The 20579-nt window shown below is 33.1% G+C and overlaps 3 protein-coding genes across 6 annotated transcripts; 1 reads left to right on the top strand and 2 right to left on the bottom strand.

The window, feature by feature from the left end:
• Positions 1–482: 482 nt before the first annotated feature.
• On the top strand, positions 483–3923 carry LOC107624393 (Mad3/BUB1 homology region 1). Of its 2 annotated transcripts, none has more exons than XM_016326892.3 (6): positions 483–884; positions 1159–1396; positions 1482–1626; positions 1764–1921; positions 2355–2439; positions 2688–3923. In XM_016326892.3, exons 2-6 carry the CDS (start codon positions 1314–1316, stop codon positions 3765–3767), a joined length of 1551 nt encoding a protein of 516 aa, XP_016182378.1. In that variant the 5' UTR covers positions 483–884; positions 1159–1313; the 3' UTR covers positions 3768–3923. The 2 variants fall into 2 exon arrangements, with proteins under 2 accessions (XP_016182378.1, XP_020969164.1); XM_021113505.2 differs by having other exon boundaries at positions 558–884; positions 2694–3923.
• Positions 3924–4111: 188 nt separating this feature from the next.
• On the bottom strand, positions 4112–4862 carry LOC107622014 (non-classical arabinogalactan protein 30-like). The gene has a single exon (XM_016323954.3). It carries the CDS (start codon positions 4818–4820, stop codon positions 4293–4295), a length of 528 nt encoding a protein of 175 aa, XP_016179440.1. The 5' UTR covers positions 4821–4862; the 3' UTR covers positions 4112–4292.
• A 2754-nt stretch (positions 4863–7616) lies between these two features.
• LOC107623368 (inactive receptor-like serine/threonine-protein kinase At2g40270) lies at positions 7617–11707 on the bottom strand. Of its 3 annotated transcripts, XM_088507359.1 has the most exons (10): positions 11343–11707; positions 11103–11244; positions 10690–10761; positions 10443–10586; positions 10218–10358; positions 9616–10124; positions 9297–9487; positions 9058–9190; positions 7859–8480; positions 7617–7760 (listed from the first exon to the last, which is right to left on the bottom strand). In XM_088507359.1, the coding sequence occupies exons 1-9, from the start codon at positions 11449–11451 to the stop codon at positions 7885–7887; spliced, it is 2037 nt and encodes a 678-aa protein (XP_088363485.1). In that variant the 5' UTR covers positions 11452–11707; the 3' UTR covers positions 7617–7760; positions 7859–7884. The 3 variants fall into 3 exon arrangements, with proteins under 3 accessions (XP_088363485.1, XP_016181086.1, XP_088363489.1); XM_016325600.3 differs by having other exon boundaries at positions 7617–8480; XM_088507363.1 differs by having other exon boundaries at positions 7617–8480; positions 10465–10586.
• Positions 11708–20579: the final 8872 nt, after the last annotated feature.

Below are 20579 nucleotides of genomic sequence, written 5' to 3'. Positions count from 1 at the left end.
ATCTCCATCATTAAGTACAGAAATCCGATTTTTATATAGATAGAATAGATAGAATAGATGTGGGTCCTATCTTTATCAATCTCTCTTTCATTCTATTAAAGAAAAAATTTATAAACTTACATCTTTACTATATAATTTACCATATTGTATATATTGTAAACTTAAAATCTACGGAGACATAGAAAAAATAGAGAATTTATATTATTGTAATGTATAGAAAGAGAAAAATGTTTTGTTATTGATGTGTGTTATTAGGGGAGGTTTAAAAAGCTTGATTTTTCAAACTTCATTAAAGCCTTCTTTCAATAAGAAACTAAGCCGCCAAAGTATTAATGGACATCCAACTCCTCCCTTATCACAACAGATAGAGTGTTAAAAATCGAACAAAGCCGAAGAATTCGACGAACCGAACTAAAAAAAATTAAAAACCAAATATTGAATTCTTGTTGTTTTTAGACTGGTTTGGTTTGACTTTCGATTGTGCAAGAAAAAATCTGAACCAAATCAGACCGAACCGGCGAGTATAGTTTAAAATTTCAAAAATATTCCCTCTCCACTCTCCAACTGAGAGTCACATCACACACACACAGCGTCACAGCCCCTCGGCCCTCACTTCACTCCACTCTCCGTCGGGCAGTAGGGGTGTTCCAGCGTCACTGTCCAGCCCTGCACGGCGCACGCCTTCCCTTCCGTTCGCAGCGCCACCGTCCAGTCCTCCCTCTCCAGCTTCCACCCCCCGGATCCGTCAAGGTGCCAGTCCCTTGCGCAGTCGCCGTTGTTTCTGTTCAGCCGTCTAGCCCCATCGCAGTCGCCATCTTCGCTCAGTCTCTGTCTCCTTGCTGTTGTCGGATCCGTCGTACCCTGCATTTGGAATGGAGCTTTAAGTAATTTCCGTTTCCCTCTTCTAATTATTTGTTCTAATTGAATTTTTATATGATTAATTGTTCTTGGTGCTGTTCTAATTTTTAGTTATGTCTCTCGTTTTTTTATTTTTGTTTCTGATTTTTGGATATTAGGCTGTTCTTTGGTTCTTCTAATTTTTTGTTTAGGGTTTTGGTTTTGTTCTATTTTTGGTTGTGTTCTAATTTTTATTCTGATTTCTTTTGTTCTTGGTTTTAATTTTTTGGTTCTAAATTTTGTTTGGGGATATTTATGCAGTTTGAATCAGTGAAAGTGAGAACACCAAAAGGCACCGCGAACACCCCTAGCCGCTCAGACTCAAATTCAAACTACTTCCATGAATAAGTGACCAAATCATCACTGCAACGACCACCGTCCACCCTCACCGTCGCCGCCGCCGATTCACTACCTAAATGTCTCACGAAGAAATGCTTTCTTCGATAATAAATGAAGTCAGCAACTACACTGGAAAAGACCCGCTTCTTCCATGGCTCCGGTGCTTAACTCTCGCTTTCTCTTTCTGCAGTTCAGATTTTGAAGAAGTAAAATAAAATTCTTCACTCACTTACAAACGTTTGCAGGGGTATCCGAAAGATGAAGGACAGTTTTGCCCCTGAAGCCCTCAAGGAAAAGCTACCAGTGTTGTTGCAGAAATGCGCACAAAAGTTCCAGCTCGATCGCCGTTACAGAAACGACATGCGCTACCTTCGCGTTTGGCTTCACTTGGTAACCCCCTTTCTCTTACCATTCTGCATAACTAAGGTTTAAAAAAGTTTAGTTTTTTAGGGTTTATTACTTTAGGTTGAGATAGAGTGATGGTTATATTGATCAGTGATTTTGTGTTCCTTTTTGTTATAATGAAGATGGACTTTGTGGATGATCCTGGAGAACTTTTGAGAACAATGGAAGCTAATCATATTGGAACAAAGCGCTGTCAATTCTACCAAGCATATGCACTTTTCTATGAGAAAAGCAAGAAGTATGATGAGGCTGAGAGGATGTACCATCTTGGAGTGAAGAAGTAAGTTATTTGCTGTAATCAGCATCTTGCTTTATTTCCTTTTTTTATTTTTTTTAAGTGATGCTATAAATATAATTAGCCATGAAATGGGGATAGAAGCTAGAAGACCCTAATGAGTTTCCTATTGGAATATGCTGAAGTTATTATTTTCAATGAACTTTGAAAATTTCAATTTAGGGTGTTTCTGAGTTCCAATCTTATAGGGAAAAGAAGGGAAGGGCTTAAAATAAAGGGTAAAAATGGATTCCGCTTTAATTACCAAGCCTTTCTATTCCTCTCTAAGATCCTAACTCGTAACACATACTCTGTTTACTGCCACATTAATTAGCTATAATTGCTATGGATGTTTATTGTGGTTTCTCTTTGCCCAAAATCAGCAATTGTGATGAAACTCGTGATGTTTTTCCTCATATTGCCTTTATTTTTGGGTCAGCCTTGCAGAGCCTATGGATGAGTTGCAGAAATCATATGATCAATTCCTTCAGCGCATGGAACGTAGGAATAACAAGAGAAACAATGTATTTTGATTTCTCCATCGTTCTTAGTTTTTACTTTGTTGAGAGATGTTCTGTTCTCATCTTGCCCCAAACACTAGGTCAACATACATCCCTCCACCATTCGATTGATTGTGAGAACTATGTCGATAAGACCCTACATGTTATCTAATGGTGGACGGCTGCATGCTGGATCAGTATCTGAGGCTGGAGTGAGTACCGGAAAAATTTTGTCAGTTAATTATTGAATTAGCTAACTTCTGCTCCTTCAGAAGCAGGAAGTGAGAGGTGCCAGAAGACCTCTGGCTGCAAAAGGCAACCCTTCTGTTGCGAATAATATTGAGGGAAGCAGTGGAGCATGCAGTGTTGAGGGTGTGCAAAAGGGACCCCAAGTTGTGAGTTCTGAAGCTGATGATGCCAATGATAGAAATGTAAAGAATAGAAAAGATGAATGCAAGAGGGTTTTGGGGGAGAACACAGTAGTTGTATCTAAATTTGTTGACACTGCCATTGTTGGGAAATCAGAAGCAGAAGATGCATGCCATCATGGACTGGTGGATCCCACAATAAATATGAAGGAGGCCATGAATGCCATTAACAGCATGTTCCGGGCACCATTAGAGACAGTCCCAGTACCCCGGAAATCACAGAGAAACCAGTTGAAGGAAGATCGTAGTATGAAGAATGGGTTTGAAGTATTTGTTGACGAAAACTTGGATAATGGAATGAAACCAACTGGTTCTTCGCAGAAGAGAACTGAAGCCAGCCAACCTCCCCAAGAACTACTTAAGATATATATTGATGATGAAGGATTCTCTGAGACCAGTGATGTAAATGCGAATTCACATGAAGATTCTACTTCATCAGCTTCACAACCGAATGGTTTGGTTTTCCCCCATCCCAAGGATCTTCCTTCTGAAAAATCTAGTGATAGAGACGAAGAAAGTTCCCATAAATCAAAGTTTAGAGAGGATACAGTTGTGTGCAGATTTGTTGGCTCTGCAATCTTGGATGAGCCAGAGGTGGAGAATGTTTGCCACCATGGTTTGGTGGACCCAACAATCAACATGAAGGAAGCCATGAATGACATAAATAACATGTTTGGAAAGCCAATGGATTTTGTTAGGAAAAAAAGATCAATGAAACTGGAGAAAGCTCCTGAGATCAACAGGGGAAAGGAACTTGATGGCTTTTCAATCCTTGCTGATGATGATATGGAGCAGCAACAAGTTGCGCCACCACCAAAATTTTCGCGAAAGTCAAAGGAATGCGAGTTATATGAGCCAACTATCCACACAAAGGAAGCGATGGACAACATAAACAAGATGTTTAATATGCCATTGGATTTTTAAGAGCAAGGTGATTGATTAACAATGATTACAATTTATAAGTTGTAAGAATATGCATTTGATTTTTGGGAGGCACCCAAATGTGAGTTTTCTGTTGTCCTTTTTATTCCCCAACAAAGTTTCTGGTTTATACAAATTGCCTGTGAATTTAGAGTTCAATGTGAGAAATGTAAATGAAACCAAAGAGTGACTGGACCAGCATTACAATTCAACTCATCATAAAAAGGCATAAAACAATTACATAATGAATATTACAAGAAAAATAAACCAAGAGGGAAAAAACAGAAAAAAAGGGGGGGGGGGGGTGCAAAAAATAAGAGAAAACTTGATGAAGCATATATCAATGCTTGGGTCAAGGGTAATTGACTAATTGTTTGATACATTAAAAAAGTGTTTTTTTTTTTAGTTTGATTTTTGATTTTGGAGAATTTGGAAGAAAGGGAAGCCTTGAAGTGTAAAGAGGAAACTTTTCCCCCGTTTATTTTGTTCTTTGATTCCTTCTCCAAAACTTCAACTTGCAACTAGATCCTAATAGTGAACCTGGGCACAGTCAGAGGGACGGAAAGCCAAGGGTCCTGCAGCATAGATAGCTGCCTCATATTTGCTTCCACGCAATCTCTTGTTCTCGAATCGAAGCGAAGCGCCATTCAGACCATAATTCAAATTTGAGAGAAGGTTGCAATTCTCAAGCGGGGACCAAATAGGCTTAACATAACAAGAGTGCAGAGGATGATCAAGTAGATAATTCTCCATCTTGAACCCTTCAAGTGGTGCATATAGGTAACCATTTTTATCTGTCTCAAAGACCTTGTAGTAGCTAACATGACCCTTATGGCTATTGCAGGTTACACTTACTTTTGCTGAAGGAATTGGCTTTGCTCCATTCAATGACCATGTTCCAAGGTGCTTACAACTTTGACAGTACACTATGGATTCCACCACCACCTCTATTTTCTTCTCTGTTGTTTTTGGAACAATATTATAATCAGCTTCTGTATAAGAGAATGCAACTATGAGAAGCAAGATAGAAAGAATATTGAAGTGTATGGTTGCCATAACTTGGCGGGGTGTGAAAGTGAAAGAACTAGAAAGAGTTAAGCGACAGAAGCGACTAGAAATAAAGATGCATTTTCATAAACTGGTGTATGTTTATATATATAGTTGATGCCTTGATGGTCATTGATGATGTAGACCAACGTGCCCTCCACTTTGGTACTGATAAATGTTTGTCATTTTAATTTATGTATCTACGTGAAGGCCACCTTTGTTCATCATGTACATATTTTCTTGATGTGGATAAATCATAATATTGAAAAGGTTTAAACAATAGGGTTGTTAATTGTTATTGATTTTAATTTTGGTTTCTGTAATTTTATATTTTAGTTTTTTTAATCTATAAAAATTTAGTTGGGTTTCTAAATCTAAGCTCTTTTTTTCAGTGATACTTTTTGTTGATTATTTTTCACATAGAAGTGATCTCTCTCTGTTCATAAAACATCGATTCTTATCATTTTATCTATTTTGAATTTGAGTATCAAAGCTTAAATATTAAGAATTTACAGAGAGCTTTATAGCAAACAAAAAATAAGTAAGATTCAAAAATTTAGCATAGCCATTAGGCGCGGCTAGTGACTCAAAAATTTGTCTTTGTTATCTTACATTTCTATCATCATTGTTTTTTGACTTATACTATTGTTCAGTCCAGATTCATCTCTTTTATTATAAGAAAGGTATACTGTTTAAATTTGAATATGCTTCTAATCTAATACAGAAAGGATTTTAACCTTTTTTGGGGGTTTTCATATAAAGGATTTTAGCATAATTGAGTAATATTGCCTTAGGAGAATGTATATTTGACCAAAAATATTAATATCTAATGACTTGACTTAAAGCTTTAGTTTTGCTTCACCTGCTTGAAATATATTCGACACAGTAGAAAGAGTCAACTCCCTTTGCAAGTGATTATTAGTTATAAAAGTTAGTTTCAGTAACCATTTATCAAGTTTAGAAGCATATCAAAGAAGCAAAGTGGTTAATTATAAGAATAATAACGATAAATCTTAACCATTATACTTTACATAAATAATCAAAAGTAAAATATAAAAGTGCATGATATTTTTAAAGAATTATGTATCATTTAAATATTTTTAAATTTTAATCATTGATGTAAATTTTAAAACTTAGAATGTGCACCTTATTTCACATACCAAAATAATCTCACTTGAATATTATTATTATTATTATTATTAAAGTTTAATTTTGATGTGTTGATAGTAAAAAACGTCTTACACAAGTGTCCAATCATATCGGTTCTTTTGAACGATTATTTACGCCATCAATATAAAAAATTATTTTTTTATTAATATAATATTATGTTATTAAATACATATATAAAACCACTTTAAACTATTAATTAATTAATTAATGTATCAAAATTAAATTCCTTTTAATATATAAACATATGTCGTCAGTTATATATATATATATATATATATATATATATATTTGACTGCATCAACAAACAAATATATTGTTATATGACATAAAGACAAACTCAAGGAAAAGTTTTGAGTGACATTGACGGCATCCATATTATTTTTGTTCAAAATAGACCAAAAACGTTTTAATCTTTGTATGTTTTATTGTATGTTTAGGATATGATTTTTCAAAATTTTCCATAACGATGGGCAGAATTGGACGTGCTTGGGTCAAATACGTCATCTTCAAATTAGCAACTTCCTTATAGCAAAAGCAATCACCATCATGTTTTTTTCCGTCTTAATTAAATTAACATCCAATTGAATATGATTTATCTTTTAAAATTTGTAAAGTGATAAAAATAAGAGAATAATTATCTTTTAGATTAACTTTATTTTTTTTCATTCTAAGTAAGCCTTACTAAATTATAATCTGAATTTCATTATTTTAACCTATTGTAATTTACATGTAATTTATGTGGTGAAGAGTCTAAACAATATTTTTTATAGTAAAAAATAAATAAATACATAAAAAAATTTCAAAAAAAAAAGTAAACAATTTATGTAAAATTTTACATAAACTTAAGAAATCTTCTTATCTAAAAAATGTATTAAAGATATAATCATCATCCTATTAGCTTAAATTTTTAAAAGAAATGATTACATGACAATTTGAATAAAAGAATGCATTAAAATTAAAAACAATAAATTAGTTGAATACATTAATTTATTATGTATTGCTCTGTCTAAGATGATAATTATTTTGATTTGGAGAGAGCATTATTGAAAAAGAGCCGCAATAATGCCGCGGAAATTTTCTGCTGTTATCTATAATTGACAGGTTGTATTTGCTTGGCACTTCATAATTGGCATCTTCATACTTCATGGTTTATATTAGTAACTAGCCCTCTAGAAGACTTTGACTTTGACTTTTTCAATCAAATATACTACAAAACAAACTTTCAACTTCGTCACACCACAAAAAATATTCTTCAGATAGAAAACCATGTTTAACAATTCATATGTAGATGAGTAGACTACACAAAAAAATTAATTTCTAAATCAACTAATATGGGTAAGAATATATTTATACATATATTGATTAATATAATTTTAAATTAAATAATTAATTATTAAAATAATCAAATATATTAAAATAGAATAATTAAAATCGAAAATTGTTTAAGTAATATAATAAAAAAATTTGATATGTCAAATATGTATTTTTATATGCAGTGATTAATTAATAATTAATTTTTTGTATAGACGTAATATAAAAATTTGAGTGTTAAGAAAAACGTCACTTCTATTTGGAAGAACATAATAAAGAAATTTATATATCTTTAATTCACCAATCGAAAAATTAACTGATATATAGAACCTTTTTTTTTGTTTTCATTTTTGTTAGTGTAATTTCATACACCATAATAATTAAACAAAGCACCCAAATAAACAAACAAAAAAATCACCATTTTTTTTCATCCCTTAATCTCCCTTATGTACAAGTGATTGGCCACTCCTACAATAGATACACAAGATTTGTATCAATCTAACGTGTGATTACCTTTTTTCGTACCTTCAAAGATGGAAAAAATGGTAAAAAGATCCAATACTTACAATCTTGCATTATTTCAAGATTTCACTCAGCTTGCATCCAAAGAAGAAATCTCAAGCTCTGCCCACCAAAGTGGTGAAAGCTTCGGAACGGCCTGTTCCGGCGTAATCTTCGTTATCTCTCTCAATCTCTCACTCACCTCTTTCATTGTTGGTCTTCGCTGTGGATCGCGATCCATGCAAGACTTGATCAAAGCAGTGATTCCCTGGAGCTGTTCTTCTTGGAAAGACAATAGTGTCGGATCAATGATTTCGCTGAGCGACCGGCGGTTGCCTTGTAAGAAGGGCAACATCCAGTCTCCAATAGAGCCACTATCTGCCGAGGAAGGAAGCCGGCCGGTTACTATTTCAAGTAATATGACTCCAAAACTGTGAACATTACTTGTTAATGTAGTGTCAGTGGTGTGTTTTCTAGCACCGGCTTTTGTGTCGGCCGAAACTATTTCATTCAGGTAACTGAAGTCTGATACTTTGGCTGCATAATCATCGGTGAGGTGGATAGCTTGAGAGTCAAGGTTGCTATGGGCCATTGGAGGGTCCAACTGGTGCATATGTTGCAAGCAGTAAGCCATTCCCATTGCGACTCGAAGTCTTGTTCCCCACTCCAAATGCTCGGCTTCTTTTACTGAAATTTGCAACAAAATCCGATATGTCAGTTTTTTACTTGAAGGATGCTAAAAGAAGTTCCTCAAAAGCAACAATTAATGCTTCCAAAATTGAAAATAAAATACAGCAAAACATCATGTTCACATTCCTAACAGCAATTTCGCTCATCACTCCTTGCAAAATAAGAGGTTTGAACATTTTGCCACTATAAACACAGCTAGATAAGATTCATATTTTTTTTTTCTTTTGTTTTTTTGGACATTCCTTCACACTATTAACTTCTAAACTGTGATAAGATGCAATCCAAAAAAAACCGAGACATTTTAGTGTTGAAAATTATAGTAGTAATTCAATAATCATATATGGTGTTACCGAAAAGTTCATATTAATAGCAAATTAGTCCTAATATGAATGGCTAAAGGGTAAATTTGAGTAATAGAACAAACTTCAATAAAAACTGAATGTATCTTGACCAGAAACTGAAGTAAATGCTGTATAATACCAGCAGAGTTGAGAATTACATATTTGAATTGGTGTCTACAAAATCATAAATTTACTTTCGACGAAATGGCATAAACAAAATGATAGGTACTCACTGTGTAAATGCTCAAATAGTGTTCCGTTCGGGGCATATTCGAAGACCACCATTCTGGTGAACGGTTCCTCTTCTTCACAAAATCCAATAAGATTTACAAAATTCTTGTGGTTCATTTTCGATAGTGTATCAATCTGAAACCATTATTGCTTATAAAGTTAGCTTTCATACAACTACTTAAATTGACAACCTGAAAGAACAAATACTGTATTTTCCTTTTTCTTTTTAGTGATTGCATACCTTCTTCCGAAATTGCGTTTCTGAAGTCTTTGACCAATTCTTGGAGTCTTCCTTTGTAATAGATGCTACAGCTATTTCAACACCACTAGATAAAGTCCCTTTGTAAATTGTACCAATGGGCGATGTGCCGATTACATTACTGAAATCTTCACATGCTGCCTCAAGCTCGGATCTCTTTAACTTTGGCACACCTGAAAATGAATGCAGAAACCTTCATATGATGAAATTAAACATAATGCCGCTCCAAGTCGAAGCTCCTAATTCTTAATGCAGTGTGTGCATGTCAGTGAACTGAACTACAAGAAATGTGTAGAATTACCTGTCACAAATGCCTTTTGAAGCTGTCCACTTAATCCTGTCGCCCAAGGTTTTACAGTAGCTACCTTGTTCGTTTTACAGAGATATATCCCAATGCTCGAAACAATAAGAAATGCAGCACCACCCAGAACTCCGGCCAAGATAACAGCTAGATGACTCTTTGATGATTTGGTTTCAGGTTGTATCTTAGAGCCTGAAGTTGAACCGGTAGGAGGGGAAGCAGAATTATTTCCATGTGGTGAAGCAGTAGGAGGAGCAACAGAATTGTTTCTATTGCGAGAAACAGGCTTTAGCCGTGGTTGTGGTTTTTCCGATGGGGATGGAGAAGCAAAAGGAGGACTTGACTGTGAGGGAGAAGGAGCAGAAGCAGGACTCGGCCGAGGGGAAGCTAAAGAAGGATCTGGCTGAGGGGATGGAGTAGGGCTAAGAGGATTAGCTGCTGCACGATTATGAATATCGCCATGCCCACGAGATTGCAGTAGCCTCCGTAAACTGTTTTGGCCAACATGCCTTTTAAAAAGATGTAAAAAGTTAAGATTGTGAATCAAAGAAGAGAATAGGAAACAAAACAAGTATACCATTTTCAAATGCTTGATAACATACCATGAGGTGTATCTTTCTGTACAAGCCGGCATTTTATCAGAATTAATCAGTTGTTTTTCGTCTACTTGAGATTCTGAAAGCATACTCAATTTGTTAATTTCAGGAGAGAACCCACCAAGAAGATCATTGTTGTCCAGCAAACTGCAAAATGAAGAAACTGTGTAAATAGCAGCGAAAGGCATTTGAAAAGTGTAAAATTGAATTGTCTCAAGAGTATAATCCTACAGGATCGATAACGAAATATTACTCCCAAGATCTGCAGGTAGAGGTCCACTGAAGTTGTTGTAGCCCAAATCCAAAACCTCCAATTCTTTCAAGTGCACAATACATTCAGGAACTATTCCGGAAAAAGAATTGTTTCTCAACACACTGTAACACATTTATCAAAATGTTAATAGAGAGTATAAAAGCATTCAGAAGGAGCTGTAAATCCGCAATGCAAAATGCAACCAAGTAATGATTAGTTTCTTACATGGACTTTATATGAGCAAGGTTCGCGAGCTCCGGTGTCAGAGTTCCTCCAAGACAAAGATCTTTCAAATTCCTGGCCAACCAAATAGAAAAAGCAAAAGTTCTCATGATTAAGCACTCCTCGACAATATGAACACTACTCATTTGATTTAAAAGGACATGATTCCAAAATTATTACATCAACCATCCACCACCGACCAATCGATCACTCAATTCAATGTCAAGGTACATCTAAATTACAGAGATTTTATCATATATTTACATGATTCTGAAGAGTCTCAAATAGTCAAAGTATATATATAAGCTTGGAAAAAAAAAAAAAAACGAAAACCAAAAGAACAGACACAACCTATCAAACTTTGATATGAAGATCAAATGTCAAAGCAAATTGTAAATACTGATTTGAGAACTTACAAGACCACAACTCTTCCATATGAGGAACACTCAACACCAAACCAATTGCAAGGGTCAACAGATACTTGATCATCAACCCAATCTGACAAAGCTCCAAAAGGGTCACTCACAATCCTTTCCTTCAACTTCAATAGAGCTCTACCTGCAAAAACACACAAACCCCACTTTTTTTTCTTCAGCTCCTTTTTCTAATAATCCCTTTGATCCACACAAAAACTTGAAAACACTAAGAAAAGGTACCTTCTTCGTTCAAAGAGTGGCATATACCAAAGCTCTGAAACAACAAGCACAAAGCTAGAAGGCTAAGAACTCCATGAAGATCCCTGAATTTCCGGTTCTTCTTGCTCATGCTGCTGCTGCTGCTTCTTCTTCTTCTTCAAGTTGAAAGGGGAAAATAATGGATAAAGGAGAAGAACCCAGATTGAGATTTTGTGGAAAGAAACAAACTTTGAAGAGAGTTTAAAATGAAATGAATGAACGAGTCTCGGAAAGTGTCGAAAAGATGCAACTATGCTGTAAAAATGGAAAACATGTTCTGAAGCAAAAACTAAAAAGCAATAAAGTTTTTGAGTTTGGACCCAAACAAATGGATTTTCAAAGCGCGTAAGATCACAAGTCGCATAATTACATTTAATTTATGATACAAGGAAAAAATCTTATAAAATATTGAGATAATATATAAAATATAAAATATATTTTAGGTAAATTATAATGATATTTTAATTATATAAAATATTATTTTTAATAAATAATAATATATAATATTTTAAAATTTATTTCAAAAATACATATTAAAAATGAGGTTAGACATATTAATACGTAATGATATTTAAGTATGATCAAGCGTGTTTAGAATAATAATAGTATAAATGTGTGTAATATTTGAAAAGTGTAATATTAATTTTAGTTATATTATTTAAGTATTGTCAAAATTTTATAATCAAAATTTATAATAATAATAATAACAAATTATTTCACGTATTACCTTTTAATAATTCTAAACCAAAATTACACAATAAAAAAGAAAAAATGATAAAAACTACAACCATAAATTATTAATTTCACGTTATATACTAAAAGTATAGTAAATAAATAAATAGTTTGAAGCGTTACTCACCGCAAATTGAAGCGGGGAATGGTTCTAAAATGGTAAGAAATAAAAGAGTAGTTTTAGGAGGCATTTCCATGTGTCGTCAATTAATACATGGAAATTGGAATGACAGAAACGCTTTTGCTGTGAAATTAATCAAATTATTCGGTGCATGCATGATGCATCGCTGTAATAACGAAAAATGTAAAAAAAAAAAAAAAATGGAAACCATGTTACTTCATATGACACAAATATGTTGCGTATGCAAAATGCAACAGCAACACGCATCAATAAAAAATATTTGATATATTATTAAATCATCTTAGTAATTATTCAAAACATCCAAATAATATTGAAATATTATATGTACGTATATTATTGTAGGTTATATAATTTTCTTAATATTGTTGATTATTTATTGGCCCAATTATATTAATTAGCGGAAGGAGAACTTTCAAAGGAAAAGAGAATTGATATTGAGAAGTGTTGAATACCTATTAACACACAATTTCTTTTTATGAAATTAATGCATTTTGGTTTATTTCATAATTTATATTTATACAATCGTTCAATTAAATTTATGGATTCAAATAACTTTTTAAATAATAAATTTAAAAGTTAATAATTTTTATTAATATAATAATTTACTAATTGATTATTTGTATAATTTTTTTAAAAATGTTGAGAATGAACTCTTTAAACTAATATTAGTTTTTCAAAAGATAGAAAACAAATTCTTTAAAGAAAAGAAAAGGTCTTTAGTAGCATACTTATTTAACTAAATGGGAATTAATTTATTTTCATCATATCATAATAGAAAGGAGGTGGAGAAGAGTTATATATAATTTGTTAAATTGTTAGAGAAATTTCTTCCATGTCGCCCCATCCCATAATCCTATGTAGGTAACACCATCTGGATTTTGTTGGATGAACGGTGAGTTTGGATACTATTGTTTATTTATTTATTTATTTATTATTCCGAGTTTGGATACTATTATGCGCCGGTGACTTGACTATGAAGCCAAATGTAATGATAATAATAAAAATAAGAATAATATATATGAAAAAAGAGTGCGTATTTGTCTATTTTGTTAGACTCGGTAAATAATCCATGGCCGAGTTTTATGGCCTTGAATTGAAGCTTCCATGGAAACTACACTCTTTTGTAGTAGAACATCTCTCTGAATCAAAATTTTGGTGTGTTCATAAAATAATTAAAATGATATTTTCGTATATATATGGTTGGAATTTTGTATGCCAATTTGGAATTTGCCGACTAATTGATATTTGATGTCCTCTTCCACAAGGTTGTTGGTATGTTAGGTGTCATCTAGTGACTAGTATGACCAATAAGAATAATAAAGTTGAGTTCTTATGATATTTTTGGTGTAAATAACTAAATATGAACAGTACTCGATTTATTTGGCTTAAAAAATATCATAACCATTTTGCAATGAAAATTAATGCATTTTAAAGATTTGTTTGGTAAGTGGGTTTATGCATCTAAAACATATAGACAGTCACATGCTAGTGATGCCACTGTCCTTCATTTGTTAAGACACAAATTAAAAGGTATTTTATTTTTAATATTTTGTAATAATAAATTTTAATTTTTTTTAATGTTATTTTTTATTTCTCTTCGTCACTTGTCTTAATTTTTCCATTCTCTTTTTAGCTTCTCTTTTTATTATTATGATCGTCATCACCATCTCTATCAGTACTTGTGAGTCATGTAAATGCTTCGGTGGTAGTGTACAGTGTACTAGTATTAGTGAAAGAGCTAAAAAGTGTGGTAGATTAGATATTTAAGGGTGTCTTATATTATACACAAACCAAACACAGTTTTAAAGATGTCTTTGATTTGTGTCTTATAACATTGACAATGAGAACGGAAGACACGGAAAAACTAAACATATTTGATACTTGGAATAGAAATATAAACAGATAAAAAAGTAATTTTTTATTTAAATTAATTAAATATTATTTATCGAAATTCGTCAAATAAAGAGTATTTATTGATATACGTAATATGTCATATTTTGAATGCTATGACCGAAGTTCATTACATATATATCTCAGGAATTAAGAACCTGGATTATGACACAAGAAACCTGAATATATTCCATATACACTTGGGATATGGCCGTTAGAGAAATGAGATCATAATATCTAAAATACGTGTATATAGAAAATGGCTTCACAAAACTCGAGATACATATCTAATTATCTAAGTATTTCTCCATCTTAGATAACTACATCCAAAAAAAAAAAAAAACTTCATATAAGGAGTTTTCTGGTTCAATCATTAGTCACACTACATCCATCTCTCTACTCTTAGTCTTTATACTTTTTCTTTAATTACACATGAATAATAATAAGTTTTTTTTTGTGGTAATTTATCCTAATGGGTCAATAAAAAATGGTAAGAAAGGTGTGATATTTGAGTATAAAAAAATTGTGATGTTGTGTACTTGCAGTGTTGACTCTCTAGATGTGCTAAAGAATGTCATACTAAGCAACACGAGGATAATAGGTTCCAAGGAGGTTGGAAGAGTTGCATATAGATTTTATAAGCACTGCTGAGTAGAGGGTTTACTAACAAGGTATTTTGGCTCAAAGTTGATCAACATGTGAGGGTAATGTTCGATGTACATGTTAGGCTAATGCCGCAACATGTGATAGAGTGGTATGCTGTGGTTCATGACACTAGTAGTGGTTGTGGGTCGTCCTCTTCCATCTCGCAAGTAGTTCTGATGGAGGCAATATTTATTCACTTCACCCAGTCTCGAGATAGTATCAAAGAGGACGATAGTGACTCAGATTCAGAGTATGTTGCCGATATTGGGTCGTCCAACAAGAGTGATTCGTCCAAAGAGTATGTGCCAGAGACTCCAACTGATAGAGGTGCTCGGTTTCTTCTTCCTCTCACTTTGGTCATTCTACAGTTATCAGAAGTTTCAATCCATTACCACACTCTTAATTTGGACGCAATGTAGCTGGATGATCCTTTCAACCTTGGCAATGGGGAAGATTATAATATGGATGGCGGTATCAATTTCGGGTGGGCCACAGGTTCAGGAGTAGGGTTGTTGTTTTAATAGCAGTAAAGAACTACAACATTCGAAAGAACATTGAATATAGAATTTTGGAGTTGGATAAAGCTAAAATACCATTGTCGGTGCAAGCAATTTTTTATTGGGTGTTCATAGAGTCTTCGTTTAGCACTTCGACCGAATTTGAACTACTGGTAAACGATGATATCTATGAGTAATTTTGTAGGGAGGTGCATAAATTTGGAGGGGGCTTATCTGTTTGGCACTAACCAAGTCTCAAGTCCATGCTCAATTAGATAGTAGTCTGATCTGCACTGTCATCCTGCTAATAATACATACTAATCCTTATGTTTCTATCCTCCTGTTGCAAAGTGCAGTGCAATAAAGTTATCATTTTAAGACATCCCATCAAAAAATGTAGATGACAAAATAGAAGGCGATTACTCAGATTTACGGTGATTGAAAAGAGTCGTATAACAAAATTTCCGTCTTATTATAATCTTTGTAAGAATGCCTCCTTAGCACCATACATAATCCTGCTAAAAAGTTACCTAAGTTTAAAAAATTTCACAAATTAGTGAATATCTCGCCTGCACCCATTATGTATAGTCGTCTGTGTATATCTCGGGTAATATGACCCCATTCCTTCAGCGGACATATCTCGATACCGAGTATCCGTTGTCATATTTGTGCCATATCCAGAGTGCATTCAGGATGCGTTTAGATTTTTTTGTATCATATTTCAGGTATTCAGTCACCAAAATATGTGTTTAATGAATTTTGGGTCACAGCACTCAAGATGTGACATGTTGCATATATCAATAAATACTTTCTGGTTTACAGATTTTAGTAAATAATATATTTAATTAATTTAAGTAAAAAATCCTAAAAATGAGGGATACAAATTTGTGGAAGAGGGATGAAGGCAGAGGGAAGAGAAATGAGTGACAATAAGATGAGAAGTTATAAATGTCCTATAAAAGGTTGAGAATCTGATGATGTATGTGAGTGTTAGTTGTTACTATTGAGAGGAAGAAAGAAAGTGAATTAGAAAGACTAATTTTGATATTTAAGAAAGTATAGGAACCAACTACTTCATCATCCAACTTGAACAATTTTTTAAAAATTAGATTTTTGAATTTGGAAAAAATAGGATTATGACATAACCTTATTTTTACTACGTAATACACATACACCTTTGTGAATGTAACTATCATTGCTGACCCTGCTCTCATCGCACCGCCGGTCCGTGGAGATCAATCGCCCGTCGCACGGAGCTATACCCTCTGCCATACCTCATCTGTGCGTCACGCCGGACCGACTTCGTCAGATTCTCATCGCCTTGGAGTGCACTAGTTGGGGCGGTCGTCCTCCATTTGTCTGTATTGGAGCTCTTTTTGCTGTGTCACCGTTCTTCGTGCTGGCACCGTCGTTGATGTTGGGACCATCAGAGGGAGCGAAGAAACATCTCCAATCCTATACTAAAAAATATCTATCTACAATACAAATAAATATCCATCTACAATATAAAGAAATATCTATCTAAGATCAAGGAACATTCGTAATTCTATACTAAAAAATATCTATCTAAGAGCAAGGAACATTCGCCGAAACTAGTTAGGAGGCGGCGGCACATCTGGGGGGGACTCCGACAGTAGCATGGATAGGAGTGGGAGAAAAGTGGTGTGTGGTTGATTTTTAAATTTTACTACGTGTGAAAGTGAAAAGGTAAACTAGCATTAGTTATGGATAAAGTGGTGGGATGATTTTGTGTTTTGTTATTGGACCTGCATTAGAGTTGACAAAATTAGTTAGTATCTAATAGATTATCTAACAAAATTGTTGGTATTTTATGCATTTTTTTTATCTGTTTGTTTTAATTAAACGTAAAATTCAAAAAATTCTTGAGTTCTGTCTACACTATAATAAAAAATGAAATATAGAGACAATTTATGTCTATATCTCTTTTGTTTCTGAATTTATTATCCTAAACGTCTTATAGCACATACTAAATGTACCCTAGTTCATTAGTAATGAAAAAAATAAAAGCAAAATAAAAAATTTGGCCTGATGCTATTATGGCTTTAGAAAATAATTTTGTTTTTCATTTATCTATTACTTTAAAAATAAAAAAATATTCAAATAATGTTTTAATGTTGTTATCTTTAAATAAAAAAATATCAATTATATTTATCAGATATAATGAAAATTGGAAGAGAACGAGATATATAAATTTTTTTTCTAAATTAAATATCCTTATTTATATATGTATTCATAAAAAAAATGTTAAATATATTTATAAGTTTAAGAGTTTAATTTTGATGTACTTATAATATAAAATATTTTATATAATTATCAAATTATATCTTTTTTTAGATAATTATTAATTATTTATATAATTATTGTAAAAAATAATTATTTTTATTAATGTGACATTACATAATTAGATATATATATAAAAATATTTTTACATCAAAATTAAATTTTAAACTTAAATCCAAAACTATTTACTAAAAGAATAAAATAATTATGATCTTAACTAATTTTGTTTCGATATATTATACCTATTTAGTTGATAAAATAGTGTATTATTAAATACGTTAATATTCATTAATTGTCTATTAATAGAATAGAATGATATTATATTAAAGTGACAAAATATCAACAAATTAATATTCAATTAATTTTAATATTGTATCATAATTTATTTGATCAAGTCTAGGTTGATCATTTCGTAGATAACATATATGCAATCAAACTTCATGTTTCATATATTTATTTATAGGCATGAAGAGATATATTACCATTTATAAGTCACATTTTTAAGTATATGATCTCAAAAATTTTAGAAAAAAATTTTACAATTAAATAAAATATCTAACCGAATTCAACTAAATTATTATTAAGAGTTTTAAATTTATGTGCGTCTCTTTTTTTTCTCCTCCTCTTCTCGTATTGCTGTTATTTTTTTTTCTCCTCATTTTTCCTTTTTTTTTTCGTTATCATCATCGTCGTCACCATGATAAACTACTATTTTACGGTTTATTTTGTACTGAATTGAGTGGATTTTATCCATTATTCTCAAACTTGTTCATAGAATTCGCATGTTTTACATTTTCCTTCCTAATTTTGTGCTATGATTAAAAACATGCTTCTTTTGGCCTTAAATTTACTAATTTTAATCCTCTCTTATTACCATTCGATGCCGTGATATGTTTGTTAAGTGTTTTCAGGGTTTATAGAGTAGGAATGACTTAGAGGATGGAAAGGAAGCAAACAAAAGTGGAAGAAACACAAGAAATTGAAGGAATTGCTAAGCTATCAATCTTGACCTCTTCGTACTAAATCGATCATAACTTGAGCTACAGAAATCCGAGTGAGGCGGTTCTAGTTGCATTGGAAAGCTAACATCCAGGACTTCAAAATCATATGCAATTTTTCATAGTTGCCTTGCAGTTAGGTAATGCATACGCGTCGCCCATGCGTGCACGTCGCAGGATCAGCGTGACCAGTGCAAGAGGCAAGCGACGCGTACGCATGACCAGGAATTATTCAGCGACGCATACGCGTGGCTGACGTATACGCATGACAAAGCGTCACGTGCTGCGGATATCAGAATTCGCTGGGAGTGATTTCTGGGCTGTTTTTGGCCCAATTTCAAGCTCGAAAATACTGATTAGAGGCTGCAGAGTGAAGTTGGAAGGGGGAATCAATCATTCACACTTCATTCATGCACTTTAGGTTTAGATGTAGTTTTCTAGAGAGAGGCTCTCTCCTCTCTCTAGGTTTTAGGATTTTTAGTCTTGTTTCTTCTCAATTTCAGAATTCTACCTTGCTTTAATTTAGTTTTCTTCTACTCTTATTTGTTCTACCATTTTAGTTATCTACTTCTCTTATTGGTTCCTTTATTTTGCTAATTTAGTTTATGAACTCATGTGTTACTCTCAACTTTCATTAATGCAATTTATGTTTCACATTTCTTATTGCTCAATTGCCTTGTTATTGTTATTTCCTTGCTTTGGTTAGTCTTAGATTTTGCTATGTCTTGTTAGTTTTCTCTGTTTTTATTTTATGCCTTCCAAGTGTTTGATAAAATACTTGGTTGGATTTTAAATTAGATTTTTATGTTCTTAACTTGGATTGATCAATTAGAGACTCTTGAGTTATCAAAATTCTTTTGTTGATTGGTGATTGAAAATTGCTAGTTGGCTTAGGTTTCACTAAATCTAGTCTTTGATTAGGACTTGTGAACTTAAGTTGATTTTGCTCACTTGACTTTCTTTCATTGTTAGAGATTAACTAAGTGAAAGCAAAAGGCAATTACCATCACAATTGGTGATGATAATGAGGATAGGAATTCCAATTCTCAATCCTTGCTAGGACATTTTCTTAGTGGTTATTTTATTTCCTTATTATTTACATTACTTGTTCCTTATTTCAAAACCCAAAAATATACTTTCCCATAACCATAATAACTACACTTCCTTGCAATTCCTTGAGAGACGACCCGAGGTTTAAATACTTCGGTTAATGGGTTTGCTTAAGTGACAAACAATTTAAATATTGATTGAGGTTTAACTGTCAGTTTATAACTATACTTGCAACGCAATATTTTTGTGAAAATCTTTACCGACATTTTTCCTCCATCAAATTTTTGGTGCTGTTGCCGGGAAATTGCAAATGTGTGCCTTATTATTGGTTATTGTTAATATTTTTGCCTTTTTGTTTCTTTGTTAGTTGCTTCGAGTTTAGGAGTTTATTTTCATTATTTCTTATTAGTTTTTGTTTTTATTTTCTTTTGTTACTATGAATTCTCACCCCTTTGGCTATGAGTGTAGTTACAATTATGTTGTAGGAAGTGGAGATTACAATGAAAGCTTGCATCAAGGATGAGACAATCAAAGGTGGGAGGAGCCTCAAGATTATGGACAACCCTCTTGGCAACAACCTCCACCAACTTACTATGAGCAAGAGCCATTCCAAGGTGCATACCACGACAATGGATATGGTGGACCCCCTTGTAGTTACCAACAAGCCCCACCATATGCTTATGAATCCTCCTCAACATAGCCCTCAACCACCATACTCACAAGCCCTGTTTTACCAAACACCTTCATATGATCCTAACCCTTGTCCACCATACCAACCACCTTATGAACCATATGAGCCATACTTAGAACCACCCACACTCCAACCCAATTACTCCTAAGAACCACCACCTCAATATACACCACCTCCAATTTATGTGAGCTTTCAACCACAATATGATCCTAATTATATTAGCCAAGCGGGAACAAGAGCCACAGGATCATTTTAAGGAAGCAATGGATCGAC

The sequence above is a fragment of the Arachis ipaensis genome, chromosome B10 (assembly GCF_059453495.1).
Source record: "Arachis ipaensis isolate K30076 ecotype BB chromosome B10, ASM5945349v1, whole genome shotgun sequence".
Lineage (NCBI taxonomy): Eukaryota > Viridiplantae > Streptophyta > Magnoliopsida > Fabales > Fabaceae > Arachis > Arachis ipaensis.
This window is presented reverse-complemented; position numbering and strand designations above follow the sequence as displayed.